Source organism: Gavia stellata, chromosome 16, assembly GCF_030936135.1.
Source record: "Gavia stellata isolate bGavSte3 chromosome 16, bGavSte3.hap2, whole genome shotgun sequence".
Classification (NCBI taxonomy): Eukaryota; Metazoa; Chordata; class Aves; order Gaviiformes; family Gaviidae; genus Gavia; species Gavia stellata.
The window spans coordinates 2,608,488-2,632,405 of NC_082609.1; the positions used below are offsets into that span (position 1 = coordinate 2,608,488).

Consider the following 23,918-nt stretch of genomic DNA (forward strand, 5'->3'; position numbering starts at 1 on the left):
ATGACCTCTCCTGTGGACCCCAAGATTAAACAGGCTTTGCGAAAGAAACCATCAGAAAGGACGCCGGAGGTAAGGGGGCTGCAGCCCCTTCCCCGCTGGGTCTTTTTATTTATTTTTTCTTTTCCCTGTGCGTAAATCTGTGTTCCGGCAGGCTCTCTGCTCGGTGCTGGTGTTTGCCTGCTGCACATGACCGGGCTGGTGCTCGCAAACTTCCTCTGGGTAGGGTTTGGTTGTGTATTTATTTCTGCTTTCCAGAGTTGGACCTCTCGAGACCAACAGTGTTTTTAACATCCAGCAACACGCTGGCTATAGGCATAAGGCGCTTTATGAACTACTTCAGATAAGCTGTAGGAAGAAGAAGAGGAGGTAGATCAATGAAAAGTGAAATTATGCATATTTCAGTGATGCAAAGCTTCTGGGAAAAGTTAGTGAGCTGAAAGACTTTGCTTACCTGTACAGTGATGCAGATTTAAACAAAACCAAACTAATTACGCTTCGCAGACTTCATAGAGAGATGTTTCTCCAGTGAGTGGGAGTATAGAAATGTGTGAGGCTGGTTAACTACAATAAGACACATTTTCCAATTAAGTGCCTTCTCTGTCCCTTCCCCACAAGCTAGTCTGTAATCAGCCATGTATTTTTGGGAATGGTAATGTCATGGAGTATTAATTTAATAATGAAATATGTTTTATAGCATTTGCATTTCACTGAAAGGCTGATTGGAGTTGTTTGCTTACCCTGGCCTTTTTTGTTTCCCTTACTGTGATTTTTTTTTTTTTTTTTTTTTTTATTGGTGTGTGTGCTCAAGAATTAGTGGTATGAAATGATACGCTCTTGAGTTTGTCCCTTTGAGACTGGGAAACATCTGTTCTCCCTTGATACTGCATGGAGAGCAGAATGTCCTGCCTGGGCTTCCTTATAAGTTAATTATCAAAAGGCTTCTCGGGGAGAACTGATGCAGAGGCTGCTTCAGAGTACCTCCTGGCAGGACAGGGACCTCAGTTCCCCTTCAAGTCAGTCTTGGAAGTGGCTGAACTACATATGTTCAGCCCCGATGTTTACTTGCCTTGGGATATCTGATACATTCCTCCTTGTGTCTCTGCTCCCGAAATTAATGATGAGGTAGTCTCTGTAAAAGAGTGGTCTCTCTGTTCTTTCTGTTTTCTTATTTTTATCACTCCCCTCTTGCTTGAGACCTTTCTTTCTTTCTCTTCAGCTGTAGTCTTCAGTTAGCAAAATTCCTTTGCTAGTGTGGTTTGCAGTGTTGGGCAACTGGGTTCATCACAGCAGTGTCATTCATGAGCTAGCATACCGTGCTGGCTCGTCACGGGTTTGACTTTGGGGAACAGGTAATCTGGCCTGGCCCGAAACATCTGCCCACTGCTGCTTCTACCAATACCGATGTCTCACAGCTCTGTAGGGCTTTTTGTTCTCTTTTTTTTCTTTTTTTTTTTTGGCATCCCCAATTTTCCCCCCAGCAATTGTCATGGAATTCTTTAGGATTGTTGCCTTATTTTGGCTAAAATTGCCTTAAAATAAATATTTCGCTTAACCTTGTAATGTTAAACTGTCGGATATCACGATGTCCAGCTGCACGGGACAGTGCTCATGGGTTCACATGGATCTGTGTAGATTCCCATTGAGACTGACATCAGGGTTGTGTGCAGGTTTGAATTTGCCAAGGTATCTCAATTGTGGGAGGGGAAAAAAAAATCTAATCTTTGCTAATCTAACTAATAGCACCTCTAAAATGATTGTTAAAAAAAAAAATCTTAATTCCCTTGTTAGTCTGGCCCTTTTTTGGCAGGCATTTAGAGACACTGCACAGTGAGACTACTCATGATTAAAGTTAAATGTGTACTTAAAACTTGGCAGGATTGGGGCCGCTGTTCTTGCTGCCTGTTGCTGAGTGGATAATTACAGTCAAATCACTTTTGTTTTCTTGGGGTACTTTTGTTTACATACATTTAGAAACTACCCTGATTTCAAGAAAAGCACTTCCCTATTTCAGTAGCACGGTGTGTCTGGGGGTTCCCTTTCTGGATCTATACTACCTATTCAGAAAGAAAGCAAAAAATCGAACCTGCCCAGCACGGCTGCACTCTGCCAGATTTCCCAAACATGTGCTCGAAGATGTGATGACAGATGGATATAGGGTGATAAGGGAACCTGAGGAAACAATTGCAATGTAATTTTTTTTTTTAAATCATGCTAAGCATCCTGACTTGTCGACTTTCTTCTGTAGGCTGCAAGACTTAGGTCAGGGAAGTCGAAACCTGCTTAGCGCAGCCACTGGGGTCAGACCCCAGTTTTGGGTGTCCCTGTGCAGGGTGTACGAGCTGGTGACTCCTGTCTTGAAGCATCCAGTTGTGCACAGACAAAAAGCGTGGCTTCATTTCTCCCCTCCTACTCTCCTGGAAAGGTATCATCAGCTCCTCCCACCTGAAATCAGCTGCATGGGGCTGCTCATGCACTTTGACTGCATTTTTACACAGGAAAGCCCCCAAAATTCCCCAAACCACGATTGGTATTTGGTGATGAGCCAAAGCTGCTTGACCACAGGAGTTCCAATTGCTTGCAGTCCCTTTCTGCCCCCCTCTCTGATGCTGCAGTTTACAAGAGCAGTTTACCTGGCTATTACAAATTACAGGGTTGGGGCTGCGCTGATTAGTAGCATGGTCTGGTGCTTCGTAACTATTATCTGTACAGCAGTCTCTGGAAAAATACAGATAAATAATCCACACGTCCAATTTCGCTTATGAGTGGTACGATTATTCATATGATGTTGATTTTTAGGACTTTTTCTTGACAAAATGTTTTAACTTGTAAGAGCTAAAGAATAAAGCAGGGAGATACTAAAATATTTTTATAATTTACTTCTTTGGGGGAATTATCTCGATGGCTTGCTCAAGCCAAAATTTTTAATTCTTGATTCTACAAATATTTTTGTTGGGAAAAGTCTCTGTTAGGGCAAGTTTTCAGTGTTGTGGTAACATTCCACTGTTTGCTAATTGTTAAAGAGTGTAAGTTATGCATATTAGACATGTACACACTTGATTTTTTTTGGTGGTTGTTGCTCAGATATTTCATGTGTTATAATCTTTAATTTATTTGGTGGGGGGAATTATTTTGATGAACTCCTAGAGATCGTAGCTGACATTTAATGAGGTGTACATTTTTATGTAATTGCTGTTCTGTTACTCCACTTAGAAACTTTCTTTGGTACTACCCAAGTCTGGGAAATCTTTTGAATTTTTTTCTTTCTTCCCTTTGCCCTGGTGCATCATAAAATTGTACAGATACGTAATGCAAGCTGGCCTTTCTTGTGGAAAGTCTTTCAAAATGTTTGCTTGCGGACTGATAGCCGCGTCTGTGGCAGATTGCCACTCTAGGATGGGAGTCCCACTTCTGTAAAACTTAGGACTTGCTGGTAGCATAGATTGACCGTGTGCTGACACTGTGTATAATTCTGTCTGTCTGCCTCTCAGGTTCAGCCTGAAAGTGCAGAATTTGCGAGAGTTCTGTCAGATGTTAGTTTCAATAACAGATTATTCTAAGAAATCATCTCTTCTGTGTGCAGTCTTGTCAGATAGAGGAAACCTTTGCAGTAATTGGACACTTAATCACTTAAAAAAAAAAACCAACCAAACCCACGCTATATTTAAACTACAGGATTTCATAAACTTGTTTAATATTTTAATATCTGCATTTGTCTTCCAGGGTTATGCTGATGTCGGTGTGGTGTTAAATGTGCGAGTATTTATACCTGCAGATCTTCCAGTTCTTACAGGCTGGGAATATGGGATTTATGTACTTCTGTGCAGTGTTTTAGCTTTGTCTTGCACATCTTCCTGCCTGTTTCTTGTGCCACAGGTGGGGATATTAAGTTAGTAATTTGGGAATATTTTAATAGAAGGAAATGGTTTGTTCAAAGCAGTAGGGGGGAAGGATGAATGTTTGTGCTGCCGTGTATGCGCTCTCATTGAAAGTTTAATTTTTTGAGGCCTAGAATTCCTTATCAGATCCATACAAAGGCTGTAATGTTAGTCTTTTGGGGAGTGGTTTAATGCCTACCACAGATAAGGTCTCAGTGGCTGATAGGGCAAAATAGCAAATGATTATACTCCTTTTTCTTTCTCTTTCCTTCTTCTACCTTCCTCCCCCCCCGCCGTGAGCGTGTTCTCTTCCATTTTTAATGGATCCTTTTCCCAACATAGTCTCCTTTTAGTTCTTCATGACTTTATTCTAGACAGTATTTCCTTTCTGTGGTTCAGAAAGCTTTGCCTTTATTTGACTTCAAAGAGTTAGAGTTTATTTTTATACTTTAAGCTCTTGTATTTTCCTTACTTTGTCTTGTTTCAGTAATTCTTGATTAATGTTAATTCAACTTTATTTGGCAATACTAACTCCTCCTTCTCTTCCTGTTCCCTTTTTATTAGCAGTGGAAAGAGAAAAAACCTAATTTGCACAATTATGTCATAACGGGGTCTGCTATTTGGAGTGTGTATGTGATGCTTCTTGGCGGCTTATATATAGAGAAATAGATCTGCATGAATCTAAATCATGCACAAATAGTACAGTGATGGGCATCATAAAATGGCTGTAATAAATAAAATAAATTATTGCTGACAGCATAACAAAGGCACTCTTGTACTGTAGCACAGCTGAGCCAAACGGAGGAGAACATCTGCTTCTTGTTTCCAGAAATAACTGGCATTTTGAAGTGGGTTTTTTCATCCTTTTAATAATTTTCTGTAAACTCAATAGGTGAAACAGGGGATTAGCCTTTGTTAAAATCCATGGTTTCTGTAGTTCACAGTGAGCTTTTAGCAGTGTTAATGTAACAACGGTGTTGCTTTTGGATAGCCATTTAACGTAATCAGAATTGTAGAATCACTACAAAAATCTAGATGCTTGCAGTTATCTTACAGCCAAAAAGAAATTTGTATCAAATGAAGTTGCAGATGCTGGTTTGTATTTAATAAAAATTCCTTACGGGTAGTAACGTGGGCCTCCAAAACAGGGAAAGAGGAGTGATGGAAACCTGACTCCTGCCATGATTTTCTACTACCTAACCTCTGTCTTACATTTTCATTCCCATTTTTTTTGTTTGTGATATATTCTTTTATAGCTGACGCTTTCTAAGACTTTGTCGTGTGAGTAACAGTTCTGGAGCTCAAACTGAAGACAACCAGCAGTTACCTGGTGTAAAATACTCGAGATTATTCTGTAGCTCTGCGCTTCGGTGCCTTTGCCAGAGGGCCTCCCCAAACTGTATGTCAGAGATGAACTGACCAGTGCTACGTAGCTTTTATCCCTTATGTTGCGGAGACTTGGTTCCGTCTTTGCATGTGGCTGTGCTTGGAAGTTGGAAGAGACCTTTAAAGTTGATGCATTGGTTATCACTGGGTGATAAACAAAGTGATTGCGAACACGTACTGACGTGCCTGCCATTTACTACTAATAAATTCCTGGCTGGGTCATTGTGTACCTTATGCAGATTGCCTTTCTGTACTCATATGACAACAATTATTATTTACAGTTACAAGAACATAAAACCTTTTAATATGATTATGAATATTTTATAAGCAGTCCTGCGAAGGCGACAGGTACAGTTTTATTTTCATTCTGTATGACCGAAAAATCAAATGCAGAAAAATCAGTTGTTTTATTAGCAAAAATGTTGAGTAACTGCAGCTTTAGTGAAAGACTTGAGAGTGCATGCACTCTGGTCCTGTGCGCTGCCTCGTTGACACCACATTCTATCAGTGTCTTTCTAAGACTAGAAAAGACCTAAATTGTGAGGTTTTCTTAAATATTAGATTAGTCTCTTTAAATAAAATGTGTTTGTAAAGCCTTTTTATAGCCAGCCATCTATGAAAATTAAGGTTCAGAACAGTAGTACCTAAGGAGTGACACGGTGAATATCGTATTGGTGGCTGACAGCTCTTGAGAGTGTTTGAGTCTTATTCACAAGCAGAATATAGTTTCTTTGTTGATGAAGCAGGTCCTGAAATTCTGTATTACTTTTAATGAAACAGTAAGAAACCTTCTCTCTTCCTCCTGCGCTCACTTCCCTGCCACATAGCTTTCGGTTGAAGGTAAAACAAAACCACATATTTTTCCAAGCTGCTCATTAAATTGATGTATTTAAGCTCATGATAAATACAGCGTTGACAATCCTGGAGGATTGTCCGACAAGCCTCGGAGCGTTGGGAGAGCTGCGTCTCTTCAGCTGCCAGCTTGATGAGTTAGGATGTTTTTAGTGCTTACCTTTTCCTCTATTTTGTCTTGTAAGAGTGCTTGGAGTGGGTAGTTGTCTCTTATTATTCTATTTCTTAATACAGTGTAGTATCGTGAGTCTTCATCTCAATTAGACCTGTGGTTTTCCTGTAATAAAAAAAGCCAAGCATGCAAATTCTTGTACTACCTCAGTAAAATGCTTCTTGATAATTCATTTTCATAAACTTTGTGTTTGCCTCTTGTTTTCCCGAGATGATCAAGAATGGTGTTCTTCAATAGACACGTCTCAATCCTTTATTCCAAAAAATTAACTAGATACCAATTGATGCATGTTTGCCGGTCGTCGGTCAGTCTTTCCCTGGGAAACCAGTGCGGGTAAAATGTGGTGTCCCCCTCCCCAAGGCTGGGCAGGGTCAAATCTCTCTTCTGGATAATCAAAACTAACCTCCTTTTGCATTATTAATCTGTGGCCGATTTTAGGATCGACTTTGAATCCACAAAGTCTTATTTAAAATCAGTGATATTTGGTTATTTTACTACAGTTGTTTTCATTGCCGTGTGGACACGGCTCCACGCTTGTGACGTACAGTTGGTTTGCCTGTTTCTTGGCCAGAAGTACTCAACAACCTGGCATATGTTTCAGTACCCAAATAATTCAGATTATCGCTAGTTGGAACCTTAAGTACAACACGCTTTCTGAAGCTGAAATCAGCCCTAAATTAGTTGCACTTAAAGAATAAAATCCATCTGTTGTTTCAAATGAACCAAAATACAATATTGGAGCATTTGCCAGTTTTTAACCAAATGTTAATACATGTAAATATTCAGCTTTAAGAGCTTCAATGTCTGTCTTAGGAGGGGTTTTTTGTTTGGTTTTGATCAGTTTTTTGAGCTTGCTTTTTTTTTTTGTTGTGCTCTCAGCAGCAAGAATGGATGTGTTGCTCACATTAGCCTTTTAATTATTTGTCTCTGAGACACAAATAACACTATGCTGAGCCTTGGACAAGGTGCCGCGTTCACAGAGGAGGGCTTCTGGTTTGGCCGTTCTGCAGCTGCTGTCTGCCTGGAATACCTGCAAGGAAACTTTGCTAGTGGTGCACAGAAATAAATATTTTTTTTCCAGCTTGCTTAACAGTTAAGGCCTGTTGAGGTCAGTCAAATATAGATTAATGGTTCCAACCAAATAAATCAGGCTTCAGGGCACTGTTTTAGCTTCGAGTACATATACTGGCTTTACTGAAGTGTCACTGACAAACAGATTTTTATTAAATTTAGAATTTGTCTAACAAAGTTCCCTTGTTTGAAGAATCTAATACTTAACAAGTAGAGAAAATAACATGAACGTTGCTGGTTTGGTGAGGGTTTTTTAGCGTCGGTGTCTGTATTAACCCATTTTGTGGGTCAGGATGTAGAAGACTGTCCTGGAAAGGAAAATTCGGGCAGGAGTGAAAGGAGTGAAAAAACTCGGGTGGCAACAGGGAAACTTTGTGACTCTTCAGGTGCCTTGGAGTAGGTGTATGAGTTCTCCTGATTAATTATTTTTACAACAGCATTATGAACCAAAGCTCTGTGTGTGTGTGTGTGTGGGAAGTCAAAACCAAACCCACAAAAACCCCCAAAAAACCTCCCCCAAACCATTTTCTTTTTTACCTTTCAGGTTGGGTGAAATGCCAAAGAAAGTAGACTTGTAATAAAAACTCAGAAAAGTAAATTAGACTGAACGTTCGTTATTTGTCACCTGAGGCAGTGCTAATAACCTGGGAACACGCTTACAGTTCTTCCATCTAATGGCTGTGACTTTGATGGTTTCTGATCTCCCTGGCAGCTGAGGTCCCGCCAAGGCCTTTTCAGTGGTTAAATAAGTATCTGGCACTTACGTCATTGTGATGTAAAGCAGTCAGCAGTACTCCTGGAAGAGTCCCAGTGATTGGCTTGGTGCGACGTATTAAAACTGATCGCGGTCATGGTGCATTCCAAACCATCTCCTCTGAAATGTGGGTCTGTGGATGGTTGTTGGGACTGCACTGCTGCTGCTTTCCCCGGCGTGGATGGAGCCTCAGGTTTTCGGGGACCTGCTTCTCTAAACCAAACATCTCTGTACGCGTTGGTATGAATCTTGGCAGATTTTAACCATTACCTGTGCTGATGCTGCGCTGTGCAGTGTCTTTACTTCTGTACACTTCTGCTCGTACAAGGCCAAAGATGTTGCTTCTGTGACAAGTGATGCTTTTCGGTTTTGTGTACAGAATTGGAAGGGTTATTATAAATTAGCTGCCCTGTCCCTTTCCTCCTACCTGTTTTGCTCTGCTCAGCCAGAACCAGCTGAGTTTGATGCTTCATTTTCGATTCCCAGCTGCTGCTCTTGGGTCATGACTAACACAAATGCCTTCATGTAGTGTAAAGTCTGCTGTACAGAACATGGATGTATTAAAGAGAAGATCAAATGACAGTGTGCTAATAACTCTGGACAATGGCTCATGTGTATTGGCATTGTTTGCAGAAAGTTCAGGGTCTATGCTTACTGAGTCACCAAGTTACACGTGACAAGGTGAAAAGCCGTTCCACCATCCTTGTTTGTCTACTGGATGTAATTTCCAATTCTGATTCATTAAAATGAAGCGGTGAGTAGGAATGTGGTTCTGGTACGGGATACAAGCGCATGGCTATCTTTGAACATTGTGTTAGCCTTTTGAAATGCGTAGTGCTCCTATCTCAAAGTGCTAGTCCAGCTTAGCTGAGGAAAAGTGTCCAGTTAAGTCTAGCTGAGACAGAGCTGCAAGTCTGAGCCTCGGAGAGCTTGAGGAATGGTATTGCTGAAACTGAGCACAGGTGCGTGCTGCCTGGTCTTGTGGCTTTGAGCACTTTTTGTGTCTAAAACTTGGTGGAATTGTTGAATCTGAACATCCTAATCAAGTGTAATGAACATACAATACCTCCTTTTTGTGTAGTGACACAGATGTCAGAGGTTATTGCCTAATCTTACTTGCTCCTGCTCATTGGGATTCATTTGAAGGAAGTAGGACCACAACAAAAGCTGTAACAAAACATTTTGGCTTTGTAATTTGTGTGTCAGTGTCGCTTGCTTTCTATGACTGTTCTGTGTCTGTGTGTGTGTGTGTATGGGTGTCTACTGCACACCTTATGTCTATGATTTTTTTAGGTATCTTTTCTGGAAGATATCTATAAAATAAAGATTTAAAAGGAAATTATATTCTAAGACACTCCTGTGTATATGAATCTTGTATGGGAGGAAAAAAGACCATCGTGGTTTTCCTGTGTCACTAGTTCCACTGCGGAGCTCGCTAGATGAGAGTGTGCTCGCGGGACCTCTGCTCCCAGGTCAGGGGAGGAACTTCCCCTGGTTAGTGGTTGCAGGCAGCAATGTCTTCACTTGCCTTCTCTCTGGAAGAGCAGGCCTCAGCCTAAAAGAAATGGTCTTGAGTATTTTGTGCCATGCTTTAACGTGTCCTGAGTCTAGTACACGTAGGAACAGCTTTGTCTAAAACCCCTGTTACCAGGTGTAGTTTGATCTCTTTTTATTGCTTTTTTTTGCTTTCTTTTTTAAGCTTCTCACTGTGTTATAATCCCAGTACAGAGAGATACTCTAGCTCTGATTTAATTAGCATCATGCCTGTTGATTCAGTACTGGTTGTTGGTTAAAGGAATTTGAGAATCTGGTGTGAGTGTAGGTAAGAATATTTAATCAAACATCTCCAGGATACATCAAGTTTCTAGTCTTCCTGTGAAATTATTCTCAGAGTGCAAAATCTTCCCCAGGTCTCTCACCCTTCGCTGCTTTTTCCTTCAGAAAGTGCAGCCGGGAGGTTTGGTGTTGCAGCCTGATCTCTGATAAGCGCCAGTTGTATTTGGGGAAGGATTTTGTTGCTGGTGCCGCTGCCTGCGAGGCACAGCGTGCCGACAGCTCTCACTGCTTCGTGCTTTCGGTCTATCCCGACGGCAGCCCCGGGAAGAGCTCCCGGGACGCGGCTCACCTCAGCAGGGGGTTCTGATGGTCGGAGGGAGACTGGCTCTCTTGGGCTGGTCTTTCTGATGGCCTCTGCTTTGATTTGGGCTGTGTCAACACTGCCGTGTATCTGCCTTGGGATGCCTCGGTGTGCAGCCCCTTTCTCTCTAGCAGCAAGCTTTTGGGGGCTATCGGGATGTCCTGAAAGGGATGAGCATCCTTCCCGTGATTTTTATTTATTTCTTGTTCCAAGAAGCTGGCTTTAGAAAATGCACTCTGTGGTTCTGGGGTTTTCTGTCCTGACGATATAGTTGTCAACAAGGCTTTTGTAACTGGGAGGTTATTGTAAAACAGAAACTCGCTGTTTTCACTGCGTGGTTGTCAGAGCATGCTAGAAGCTTACACAGGTAGTATTTACAGATATTTTTCAAGCTATTGGCCAAAGTAACTGTAACTAAAGAACAGAGATCACAGCAGCTTGCTTTGTGATAATCTTCACGGTAAATGCGGGATTTAGGGCTCAACAGATGTGATTTTGCAGACTAGGTCATGCATTATTATTGATCGAATATTTTGAGGCCTAGTTCTCTACACTGTGATGATAGGGTGGCGGTGGATTTAGCTTGTAGGAGGTTGAAAACGTTGCTGTCATGGAAGATTCTTAATGCTACAGAAGAGCTGTGGGGATCTTGCACGCTGGCGAGCGTGCCGCAGCAGTCAGCAAGCAGATAGCGACTGCGGCGTCTCCTTGGTTGTACGCCGGTCTGCTAAGGTTGAGCTGGAGACCAGGCAATCTAGTACCTGTAACTTTCCAGTATCAAGCTCTCTTTGGTTCTTTTCAGAAGGTAATAAGACTTCTGCTTCATATGAACCTTAAACTTTGTTAAAGGAGCAAACGAAGTTAGAGTGAATCAGGGTGGCAGTTTCCCAGTGATCTTCCAGGCAGCGTGTGAAGTGTTGTTGCTCTAAGATTACTTTTCCTATCCTTGTTTCCAATTACTGTTCCTGAAAAACTGGTTTTTCATTTTAATGGCAGCTGTGACAGCCCTGAGAGTGAAACCAGAAATTATGATGGAGTCCTGGAATTCTTTATTGGAACTTATTTCCTGTAGTATATACCTTTCCTGTGCAGTGGGGTCATGCACTTAGTTTCATCTGCAGAGTGATAATTTAACTAAAAGTTTTCACTGATGAATGAAATTTTAGCTATGTAACATTTTTCTAAGAACCTACTTTCTGTTTTATTATCTGAATTTAAACAGTGAATTACAGGGACTTCTTAGCTAGTAAGGGTGTGTTTTACAAAACTGTAAACCTGAGCTAAAAGGCAAGCCCAGTGCCTTGTTACTGAACTTGCAATAAGAACTCCTTGGAGATATTAGAATAGTGAAGAAAGGCGAGAAAAGGGTGTGGAAGGAGGTGGGAGAGAACTGCAAGTACACTTGGCATTCAGAAAAGTTGCCAAATGGAAGAATACATTTCTTTTCTGCTTTTGTTCTCCAAAACTGCAGAGGGTGGAGGGCAAGCAGTCAAGACGTGTAGGTGTTAAATTCCTTACAGAAACAGCATTAAAGCTCCAAAACAGTGTGGCCAGCAGGAGTAGGGAGGGGATCGTGCCCCTGTACTCGGCGCTGGTGAGGCCGCACCTCGAATGCTGTGTTCAGTTTTGGGCCCCTCACTCCAAGAAGGACACTGAGGTGCTGGAGCGTGTCCAGAGAAGGGCGACGGAGCTGGTGAGGGGTCTGGAGCACAAGTCTGATGAGGAGCGGCTGAGGGAGCTGGGGTTGTTCCGTCTGGAGAAGAGGAGGTGAGGGGAGACCTCATCGCTCTCTACAACTGCCTGAAAGGGGGTTGTGGGGAGGTGAGTGTTGGTCTCTTCTCCCAAGTGACAAGTGACAGGACAAGAGGAAACGGCCTCAAGTTGCGCCAGGGGAGGTTCAGGCTGGATATGAGGAAAAATGTCTTTGCTGAGAGAGCGGTGAAGCACTGGCAGAGGCTGCCCAGGGAGGTGGTGGAGTCACCATCCCTGGAGGTGTTCAAGGACCGTGTGGACATGGCACTGCGGGACATGGTTTAGTGGGTATGGTGGGGTTGGGGTGGTGGTTGGACTTGCTGATCTTACAGGTCTTTTCCAACCCTAGTGATTCTGTGATTCTGTGAAAATACCATACTGAATAAAAGTAATCATAAAATTTTAATAATTTTAAAAAGAAAATATCTTCAAGTAGTTTACCAAAACTTACTTTGTATAAGCTTTACAGAGGAGTTTTCCTGTAATGCTTGTTTTGACAAAACCGATTTTTGTGTCCCTTTGTGTAAGGAGACCTGGGTATCAGTTCATAGCGCAGATAAGAATAAGAAAATAATACTCATTCTTAACAAATTTGCATGTATGTTGTTAGAGGAGAAATTGGGGTGAAAGTGCCCATGTATTGCCCACTTGTGCCCAAGCATGCTGCTGAGGAGGGGAAGGAAGCCAAATATCTTTAAGCAGTTGTCTAAGCATCCCTGGCATACTGCTGTTCCAAGCATAGATGTCATGCTGCTGGTGTTTGCCCCATGACTGTGCCTATACTCCCATCACAAGAGTGTAAAGAGCTGGCAATCTTCCGGTGGAAATGGGTCTCTTGGCATTAAAAGGGCGCTCGTGGTGCTCTTGTCAATGGCAAAGAAGCTGCACGCTTCCGAGGACCATGTGTTCTGGATAAACTTCCAGTTTGCAGGGTTTCTCCCTGCTCCCCCAAGCACATGCAAAAATGAGTTTTCATTGGGAAGTGTATTGGAGAACAGAAGACCTATAAAGGATGTCCGGAGCTCTGATGTCCTTTCTTGTAAGAGGTCTGCTGTTGCCATAAACCAGTTTTGCTCATGCTGGTATAGCCAGACAAACTATTTCCAAGACTAAGAGGTCTTCTTGTTCCAGTGACCTCAGGCTTAAAATGTAGAGGGTTTTCCTTTGTTTGATGAAACTGTGATACACCCTTCTTCCTCTTTTGATGATTTCAATACAGTATTTTGGAAATACCCTTAGTTCAGGGAAGAACACACACAAATTATTTAGCATTCTGCATCTGGTTTCTCTAGGTTCCTTAGCTCTGGTAATTATTGGTTATCTTTTAGCATGTTAAGAGAGTCTAGCAACTTCTTGCCGAATAGAACAAAAATAACTGCCTTAAGGGATTCTCTCTTTGTAATCGTTTTGTGCCTGATTAAAGCATTGACATTTAAGCCGTCCATCCTCCTGGACTGGTTAAAAATGAGCCTCAAATGTTGGTCCTTTTGGTCTGGAGGGAAAGAATTCTTGCGGTGTGGTGTTGTGTTGCAGGCATGTACAATTTGGCCTTTTGGCCAAATATGAGTTCCTACAAAGAGATAGTTCCAGAGCTGTTGTAAGATTTTTCGCCTTGACAATTTGCATTTGAAAGAGCTGGAGAGTGAGGTCTGCCTTTGTAAACCGTATTGTGTATTTAGCGTTAAAAGGTGATGGGATCACTTCTGCTGTTGACCGTTGATTCTGGGAGGGTTTTTATGCTCTTGTCACAAAGGGTTGTGCTTGCCAGTGGCCACTAGATACTGTGGGTTATCTAGGGAGGATATTCTACTTAAAGCTGATTTACTTTACCCTATGTTCTCAGGGTTCTGTGTAGCATTATCCAGCCTATAGTGGGCTGCGTTGGTTTGGCTAAGTAGAAGTGGTCTTCCCAGCTGTTGCAGAGGGAGTTTCTGTTCCTGTTTCCCGTTTGAAGTAGGAAGGAAACTGGCAGTCCTATGTTAGACTACTGACCTCCTGTCAAATACATCTGTTGCTTCCATTTGTGTTGGATGGTAATGCTTCCTTCAGCAAACTCGTCCACAGATGCTGTTATATGTGATCTACAAGACGCTCGGTGGAGTTTTCAAGATGTGCTGGTACCTCCTAACTGATGGGCAGTCTTAGTACAGAAGTTAAGGGGCATAATCCAGCTGGTGTGATCATTAGGGAAGATCTGTTCGCTTGCGTGCCTGTGCTGGCCTGCCATGTCAGCCTGACTCCTGTGCCATTGGGTTGCATTTCTGGGTGGAGTTCACAGCTCAAGAGGAATTGTGCTTTGTTTTGTTTTCCCTGCTGTACACATTAGTTAAAAGAAGGGGATTATGGCATATAGCAGACCTATAGTTAACAGGTGCTGCATAACTAGTCGGAGTTGGTCACAACCACGTTTTTAAGAAAAGCTGAGAATTTCCCTTGCACTTAGTTTAGGTCTCTCAAACCCGGCAAATGTGGCTATGCAGAATTCGGAGGTCATGGACTTCAGTGTTTAGTATCGCTAACAGTAATGTTGCTTTGATTTTTCCCAAGCTCTAGTCAAACACTTCTTTTATGTATTTTTATCTGACATAATTACACAGCTGCTCTCGCAGTCGTGAATGCTTACGTAATAGAGCGAGAAGCTTTAGATAACAGGCCTTCCCCTCCTTCTGACACTTGTACAGGGCGCACCTAGTAAGTACTGCAGTGGACTGGCTGCTTGAATGAGAGGCGAATACACTTTAAATGTACTGCTTTTCAAGAAAACACATAGGAGAGGTGTCTTAATTTTCAGTATTACTGTGTAAAATGTCTGAACTGCAGTACCGGATCCTTCCATTTCTCCTGGGGGGGTGGGCTGGGATCTAGAATGACTGTTCTCCGTGTCTCTAGTCCCAAGCATGACTGTCCAGAGATTGTGGTGCTGTAATCTTTGATTGCGGCATTCTGCTGCTGGGTCCGGACTTTGCCTCTCATCACCCTGTAGGAATCTTCCCCTTTAATGCAAGATGATGAGTCAGAAGTCTGAGTTTTAAATTGATGTGTTGCATTGCTGCTTATAATCAATCTGAGTATCAAACTTAAACCTAAGTTTAGTGTTAGTTTTTTTCGTCTTTAGTGAATAATTGTAGTCTTGCTCTCTGAAAGCAGAAGTCGTCTTTTCAGGTGAAACACTGATTTGTTTAAAAGTGGGTTTATTATACCTCCACAGAGGCTGTGGTTGAATAACACTGGAAGAGCGAGGTGTTGGAGGAATCTCTGGTGTGTTGCATTACAAATTAGTGTTCATCATGGTTTCATAGGAATGAGAAAGTTGAGATTGGCTTGTTTTGGGTTTGTATTCAAAGGTAATTATAGCTTCTGTTGTTTTTGGTCTCTCTAAGGATGGAGTGGCTGGTTGGAGGAGAAGAGGTTTCCATGCCATCTCATATACTGCATCCCAACTGAAGTAGCCTATGTCTCGCATGTAATCAATTCGTACCTGTTTGATTTGGTACGGAGGAGGAGAAGGCGGTTGCTCTGCATCTTGTCTGTAAATTCTGGGCACATTAGTCACAAAGTTTGTTGCGCTTTGGGAAGGTGGGTGCCTGGTGGGTAGGCTGCAGGATTTGGAGCTAGAAATTCCTGAGTAACAATATTATCTCGCGGTTGATTGAGTCCCTGACAGTACACTTGTTTGTTGTTTCTTGCTGCAGCTGTTAGTTTTCTTAGAATTATTCCCTTTGTAACATTATGCATCAATGATCAATTGTAATTACTAGGGAAGTGCACAGGTATCTGTACCTCTGATATTTACGTTGATTTGATTTCAAACTTGAAACCTACTAACCTTCGGGACATGGTTTAGTGGGCATGGTGGGGTTGGGGTGGTGGTTGGACTTGATGGTCTTACAGGTCTTTTCCAACCTTAGTGATTCTGTGTACCTAGATGCATGAATATGTATACATAGAATATAACTTCTCAGTTTGGATCCGTAAGCTTCTTTGTGGTTTATGGCACAGCTTTTGTTGAGAAATACAAAAGTAGATCTTAAAGCAGTGGCAGAGTGTCAGGTTTTTAGAGTTTTGCTGTGGTGGTTTGCATTCAAATGTAGCAGTAGGGTAAATGTGGCCTATTTTTTTTTGCTGCAAGCGAAGATGCTAAGAGCTACTGATCACACTTGTCTGTTTGGTGAGGGATATATGTATGTTTGCCAATATATGGATACACATGTACCCAGGCATGTTAGCATTTCTCTGCATGTGACAGGATATTGTAGTTGTTGTGGCAGTAGTAGAATTTAATTGTGGGAGTCTGCATTGAGAGAACTGACAACTTCTCTAAGGGATATAGCCTGCTGTAAATGACAGTAACTTTCCTGGATTGCTCTATTTGGTAGTGCTTGGGTACCCTAATACTAGGATGCAGGAGGAATTGCCGGTGAGCATATTACTGTTATCCTCTACAGGAATTCCTACGTCGTTTGTAATGGCATTATTATGGAGCTTGAATTTTTTTATGTTTCTTTCTTCCTCCAGTGGTTTTATTGAAAAGGTTGTAGGAGAGCTTTACTTTTGTGTGATATTTAGTCTCCAATTACAATCGTCTCATTCTCATGGTTTTTTTTTAATGTGCTGGTGTATTGTCATCAATGTTGAATGAAAACACAGAATATTTTAGTTGGAAGCAGTGTGGTGACTAATATTTACTGATGCACCAAAACATTTTGAGACAGTTTGTAGAGCTGTATTCCTCTCCATTGCCTAGATACTGAGTGGCTGACTTAAGTTACAGTATTGATAAGAGATCTCATTTTGCCTTCACTATTATTTATTAAGCAGGACTTAATTTCCTGACAGACATGACCTTTGCTTGCTTGAATTCACAAAGAAATATGAAACGATATACTGCAAAATCATTAATGTGCCATTATAAAATTAACAATATTCGTATCCATTTGTGTGTTAAAAAAATTCTGATGATTAATATGGTGAATACAAACTGCAGTAAAGTGTTACTCTGTCTCTTAGTCTTTTGCTGCTTGAGATACCTGCTGAACAGGAGCTGTAGTTATGGGACCTTGATAGCGACCTTTGCTGGCTGCAAAGGTATGTTGGGCAAAGCATGATGAAAATGAGTGAGGAAAATCCGTATGGCGGAGTGTGTTTATGTGTTAAACGTGAAACAGCAGTTGCGTAGTGCTTTATTTTGCAGGGGGGGGAAGCTATATATATATATATATATATATAAAAATTATTAGCTATCTGTCTGTCTGCCTATTTATCTATCTACCTAGCTTGTTGTTGTATGTAACTCACTCATCCTCACCATGTCCGTGGCACCAGTTTGTGCCACGGTAGACAGCATTGCCTCTGCACCTTCCTGCAGCACCTATCCTGGAGCTAATCTTTTAGAATAGGAGCTCGGATAGAGTTAACAGGATTATGTTTCACTACAAAAGTACTTTGAATCTCCATTCCGTGGAGCTCTAGTCCAAGAGGGAGGAAAGGGAACAAAAACTAGAGCATTTTCTGCAATGAGGGGAAAGTCATAAATAGGTAATGAACTCAGACATTCAACACAACTAAGTTGCATACAGACATACTCCCAAGTTGTCATTACTGATAAGCATAGCACTGACCTTTGGATTTCATCCTCCACCTCCTCTCTCCTCACCCTCAGGTTCCTGTACCAAATTTCTTATTTAATAAGAACTTAGCTTTTTTTTTTAGCGTTTCAGTGTTCATGATTCTTTTTTCTTAAAAGGAAATTTCAGATGTTGGTACCTCCTTGCCTGCTCCTCTTAAAAGAGCAGGGAGTTTCTCTGTGAATCAGGCAAGCTGACATTTTTGGAGTTACAACAAAAAGGGTTTAATGGAAATATTGCTATTTGATGGATGCTTGTCCTCTGGAAGAGAGATTGTTAATCTTGACAAGTAGTCAGCTGCTCGACTAGCAGAGCGTTGATTGCACTGGAAGCCTGAAATTGCCTGTTTTGCGTGTTGATTTTGGGCGACTTTTCAAGAGCCTGGGTAAAGAGGCTGCTTCTACGGTCTTCGATCTCCTACAGAAAAATGTTTGGTGTAAAAACCTGCTCTTTGATAGATGTAAGCATTGAGATTAACTTTGGATATTCTGAGTTGCCCAACCTATTGAACTCTAGGAGCTCAGTGTTTTCAAGGCAGCTTGCTTTTGGTTTTCTATTATCAGCTTGTAAGCCTGAAAGATATTTTAAAACTAAGTAATGAGCATCTGGGAACTTTACGGTAATGTTTTACTTGAGGATACTTTTTCATAGCTTTTGTTCTGAACCGTGATAAGGGCTGAACTGTGCTTCAGATATTCAAAACTCTCCATAAGCTGCTCGCTTTGAAGCGATGACATTTGATGTTCCTGTCTCTCCAGTTCAGGGCCCTTGGTATTTCACTCTGCAAAATCAGCTTTTCCAAAGGAAGTCTTTTCTCTGGTGAAGTCAGGGTTCCAGAAATGCTGACTTGGTGTGATGAAACAGCAGTAAAAATAATATAAAATTTCCCCTCCCTCATTCCTTTAAATGTTTTTCTTTCCACCAAAGTCTTATATCAACATAGTCCAGGGTTCTGAGGTGGAAGGTGTTTATCTGTATTGGGTGTGGGGAGCTATTGGTGAGTAGAGAAACTTTTTGTTTTATTTTCATGTAGAAATACTTTGCCTTTTTTTTTTTTATTTTCAGAAGTATTCTGCTGAACAGAGGTACTTTCAGTCTATAAAGATGTAATAGTGGTTCTAGGGCCTCTGTTCTTAAACAAGATCTGGCTTTTTCAAATTTTATTGAGGATACTTCTATTCCTAAGAGTGGAATGTAATTCTTAAGTCTGTGCCTGTAGCCCTGTGTGCATGTTATAAGGAAAATAATATATAAAGAGACTGTATTAGCCCCATTGAGAGACTTGCTACTTTTGCAGGAAAAAAAAGATAAAAATCTAAGCATGCAAATGTTACTTCTGACAGTCTGCAAAAACAAAAGCCAGATTTTAGTTTCCTGTTTGTGGCTATACTGTTATTAACTGATGCTGTCAATTGTAATTGCTCTTGGATTTACACAGGAGTGAAATGAAATATCTTTTTCTCTTTTCTCCTATATAAAGATACTATAATAACTAGACTGACACTTCCTCATTTGGAAAAAACAGTATCTGTCCTCTATAAGGGTAAAGTTTAGAGTTTAGGCAGGAATCCTGTATCATGGTCATAATATGGTCCATAACTGCCTGATGGTCACGTGCACCAGGAGGTTGTGGACATATGAAAGACTATAATCCTAAGAAATCAAGTTCTTGGTCATTTGAAGCTGTTCAGTGGATCAGGTGTAGTGATCCCGTGTTACAAAATCTTAATAAATGAATTACGATTTTTAGCAAGGTCCTAGGAAAACTCAGCATTGCTCGAAACGCCTATAGCGAGTAGACTGGCAATTGAGGCCAGAAAACTGTCGCCTGTTACCACAGACAGAAGACTTCTTTATGGAATATATGCTGTTTTTTCTGAGTAGTAGAATATGGCTCTGAAGTGGCTGAACCAGTTTATCTTATACAAATGTTATTGGGTGCAGCCTCTTTAAGATCACACAGGAGTTTACTGCTAGTGTGTTTTATGAGAAGTACTTTAATTAGACTTTTTGCATTGGTGGTATTTCTTACATGGCATGATGATGCTTCATTCCTTATGAGTGTTACTTAAACTATGTCATTCTCTGCAAGGTATTTTGTTAGTCTTTTGAGAACGTTTTCATTCATCTGACTGACTAATCTATCCATTCTCCTCCCTAATAGTGCCTCAGTGCTTGTATTTAAATTTTTTCTTTTTTTTAAATAGCCTCCAGCTAAATAGGACGATACTTTAAAGGGAATTGTTACTCCAAGTGAAGAGTTCTGAGCTGATGTTCTTTTGTACCACTTGCACTTTTATTGAAGTCAAGTGTTTACACCACTGAACAGGGAGAGTAAATAATTAAGATGGAGTTGCTTTCTGGTTCATCTCATCATCTTCCTTTTAGTCAAGGGACCGTACGCTCTGCAACGCATGTTTAATCTGCCCCTCCTGCAGATTTTGGGGGTAGCTGACGGTGTGTCTCATCTGTCTTCGGGTGCGTAGGTTGGGCTTCTTGAACCAGCATCACTAATGTTGGTGAATTTGCTGTATAGCTATCCGAATATGTAAAATGTGAATCAGAGAACTTAAGCATGTTTCTGTATTTTTATTTCTGGTATTATGTTATCAGGAAAGAATTTGGGAGTACTATTTTTGCAATTGGCCTTAAACAGGGAATAAAGGAAACAGCGCGGAGTCCAGCCTTCGATGAAGTAACAGGAAGGGAAGCAATGAAAACCATAAACCATGCTGAGTAACATTTCCTCTCTTTGGCTACACCCCCCTAAGGGTGACAAAGTCAGTATTGAGCCTGACAGGATTCCTAATAAAAGATGCATTCAATCTGTATAAGGAGCCTGCTGAATCACTGTGAAGCAAGTAATGGCAGCAAGCCTCTCATGTACAGCTTACACAACCTGTTCTCCGTGCTCCAAGAATTACTTCTGTTTGCTTTACTGAAATCTAGGCACTTTAAATAACAAATGTAATACAGGCAAATTCGGCCCCTGTCCAAGAGCATCTTAAAATCCTTGTTGATACCAAGTGAGTGCTTGATGCTGCTGAATTTTGTTTCCAGCCTTGTTTCCCGCTTGGTGCTTTCTGGTCAAAGCACGGAGGAGAAAGCAGCAGCTCTCTGTAACAGACAAATAGGGAGGTTGTAGCAGCTTTCAACCATGCAGCTTCCTTCCCTGGAAGACTTCATTCCTGATGGTCTCTTTGAATGTCAGTGGAATTTGGGAAGCTGTTACCATATGGTTTAACTGTTGTTTCAAAGGCAGAAATGTGTGTCTGTGTCTTTTAAAGTATATTATCTGTAATACAGCTGAATCTGTAACAGATCTTTAGAAGATGCTAACATTTTTGTTTGCTCTGAAGCATACAAAATCTGCAACCTGGCAACTGTCTTGCCTTACCTTGTAAAAAGCACGAATGCAAAGTCCCGTCAGCCTTCCTTTGCGCTTCCGTAAGAAGCAGGTTCTTGTGTGCGAACCAGGGAATCCTGGGTGGCTTGGCAGCCCGTGTGGGTTGGGCGTGGGGAGCCTCGAGTGAGCCAAGCATATGTTCTTGCAACAGGAATTTAATGTGTTTGGGGTGGAATTGAGAGACAGGTTTTGCGGAGCTCTTTGGGACAGGTTTGCATGTGAGAGCAATCTGTCTGGAACTTGCTGACACAGCTGTTTCTTATGCATGGCTTTGAAGTGCCGGTACTGCTGTGCAAGTTTCTGCTCTTTTCTCATTCCCTCTGCAAAACTCTGGACTGACAGAGTAATACCTGTTATGTGTTCTCTAAGACCCCTCGTTTAAGATTCATTGTGGATCTAGAGCCTCTATGAAGTCCGAGCCCACCGGGATCCGGGAGCCGGAAGGAGTCCACCGGATCGCTGAGTCCCAGCCCCGCCACAGCGAGCAGCTGCCCCACGGTCAGTGCAGTGGGGCCGTGGCTGGATGCAGCTGCTCGGGGACTGCGCTGCCTCTCCCCTTTCATACCACATGAAGCACATAACGTGCCGGGCAGTGCTAAAGGGAGTCTGCGGGGATTTATGGTTTCCTCAGCTTCCCCGACACCTCAGTGCAATAGCTGAGGATGGCTCTTTGTGCCATTTATCAGAATTTGCAACTATGAGGTCATTTCGGAACAATTTACTCTGTTTTCCTTAGAAATAGAACAGAGTTGCTGCTTAGTGTTTTAAAATAATCATGTGTTACTTGAACACCTGGATGGGGTCATGTCAAGTAAAGCATCAGGTTTTCATTTTATGTTTATCAAGAGCAACTTTGCTCTTGATGCAATCATTTCATCCTTGTTCCAGAGCATCACACTGCTTTTGCCCACTTTTTAAGACTGCAGGGGAATTTGTCTTGGACCTTATTGCTGACTTGGAGCATATGAATGGGGTCCGTGTGAGTTACAGTTGTACTGGCTGGATTATTTGTCGTTGGTTGGTTGGAAAACTTAGCGTTCAGAACTCCATACTCGAGACCATCCCTTATTCCATTGGATACTTAATTCCAAGCTTTGTAAGGTTGCTCCCTGGATTAAAGGTGGAAGATTGTGAGAGAAAAGGGTGAAGCAGAAGGAAACGATACAAACTCACGATCTTTCTTCATCAGCTCAGGTGACAGAGAGGCAGGGATAAAGTCCTTATTGAGGGTGGACACTGAATTGTTAAAAGTTAACTCAAATAAACTTCAAAGGCAGCTGCGTAAATCACTTAGCCTTAGGACACTAGTAATGTGTGCCTCAACAAGTTTCCTGGATTAATAAAAGGGTACCCAGGCGGTTGCGTTGCTTGGCGTGCTGCTGAAGTAGAGGTGGCTGTAGGGGGAGAGGATCGCTTCCAGCAGCGCTTGGCGCTTCTGCGCTGTGGCACTTGTTTGGAAGCATCCCGATCTTGGTTGTATTTTAACAAAGATGCTGACAACGAAACTAAGGATGATCACCACTTCCCCAGCAATATTGAGGTTTGATTATATTCTCATGATGACTGCTTTTTGGCTGACTTTATTTATTTTTAGAAGTTACGTCTTAGCCACTGAGAAATTGATACTTCACCATCCTTCTAAAAATTGGAAGTAGCAAATTACTTTCAAATAAAAATGTTTTAGGATAAATGAGTGATGGTGGTAGTTACCTGGTTTGCTTTCATGTGATGAGTTTTCAGTTGATGCTACTGGCACTTCTTTGATTTTTCCCTTATTCTACAGTTGTGGCATCTTGTGGTAATTCTGTGAGTTGGCATCTGGCAGGGAAAATGAGAAGTGGTCTAGTTACTCAAGCGGCTCGCTTCATAGTATATTGGGATGAGGATATTACCATAAGAGAAAGTAACAATACGTTACATAAATCAGCTAAAATCTCCATGGTTTTACACTGCCTTTGGTTTAGCAGCTGGGTAAGCTTTTTGTCAGAAGGATGTGTGTGTCAGGGATGATAAAAGCTGCTGCTGAATGGAGCTGGGGGCTGCTGGCGTATCGGCGCTGGGCCGCGCTTTCCTTGTTGGTCGGGTTTGGCGATAACAGTGCCATCCGCAGAGCCATCCCTTGATTTCTGCACTTCTGCTTAAACGCACACTGGTTTATACAGTGTATTCTTTCATGTGAAGAATACGAAGAAACAGATGTGCACTGCTTTTTAAACATAATTAGCAGCTGAGAACACCTCCACTCGTGAACTTGGTGCCGTGAGAACTGGAGGTAAAGAAAAGAAGCCATCCCAGGCAGCTTTGTGCAGGATCTCTGTAGTCGCTGTGTTCATGTTTTGGCTCTCTGTAGTCTAGAAAACCTCCTTCCTGGCAAGATTAACAACTCCTGCCTGCTTCCCTCCACTCTTTGCCCAGTTCCCCGCCTTCCCTTGGCTCACCAGAGCTGCATTTTTAGCTAGTTGGATAGAAAATGTGAGTTAATTTCTCTTTAAATAACGTAGGCAAGGTAGTTCTCTGTCAAAGATTGAAGAATATGTGTGGGCATACCATTTGAAGGTAGATACTGTGCTTTAGTTTCAGCTATTATCAGCTGATGAAAAGCTCTGAAGAGCTTGGTCCTTGGTCCCTAGTTTAGAGCATGGGGAGAAATTGTTTTTCATCAATAATCATATTTTGGTTGGGTTTTGGCAGAAAGAAGCATGTAAAGAGATTATAGGGAAGGGTATCGAAAGGGTCTGTAACTTTTCTGCAAATACTTTGCGTTCTGCTGTTGTAACACTGATTGTTGCCCTTTGGCATCCTCCTTTTATAGCCCTTTCGTTTCATAGTGGGTATCCCCGAAAAGAATCGCTACCCTTTGCACTGCGTTTGTCTGCTGTTTATAACTGG

At 41.8% G+C, this 23,918-nt stretch overlaps 1 protein-coding gene across 1 annotated transcript in view; it reads left to right on the forward strand.

Annotated features, from left to right (window-relative positions):
• RAPGEF6 (Rap guanine nucleotide exchange factor 6) overlaps positions 1-23,918 on the forward strand; it is a 106,306-nt gene continuing 82,388 nt past the window's right edge. The window contains exon 1 of the mRNA XM_059825276.1: positions 1-69. Within this exon, the coding sequence (XP_059681259.1) occupies positions 1-69 (69 nt within the window). The remainder of the gene's footprint in view (positions 70-23,918) is intronic.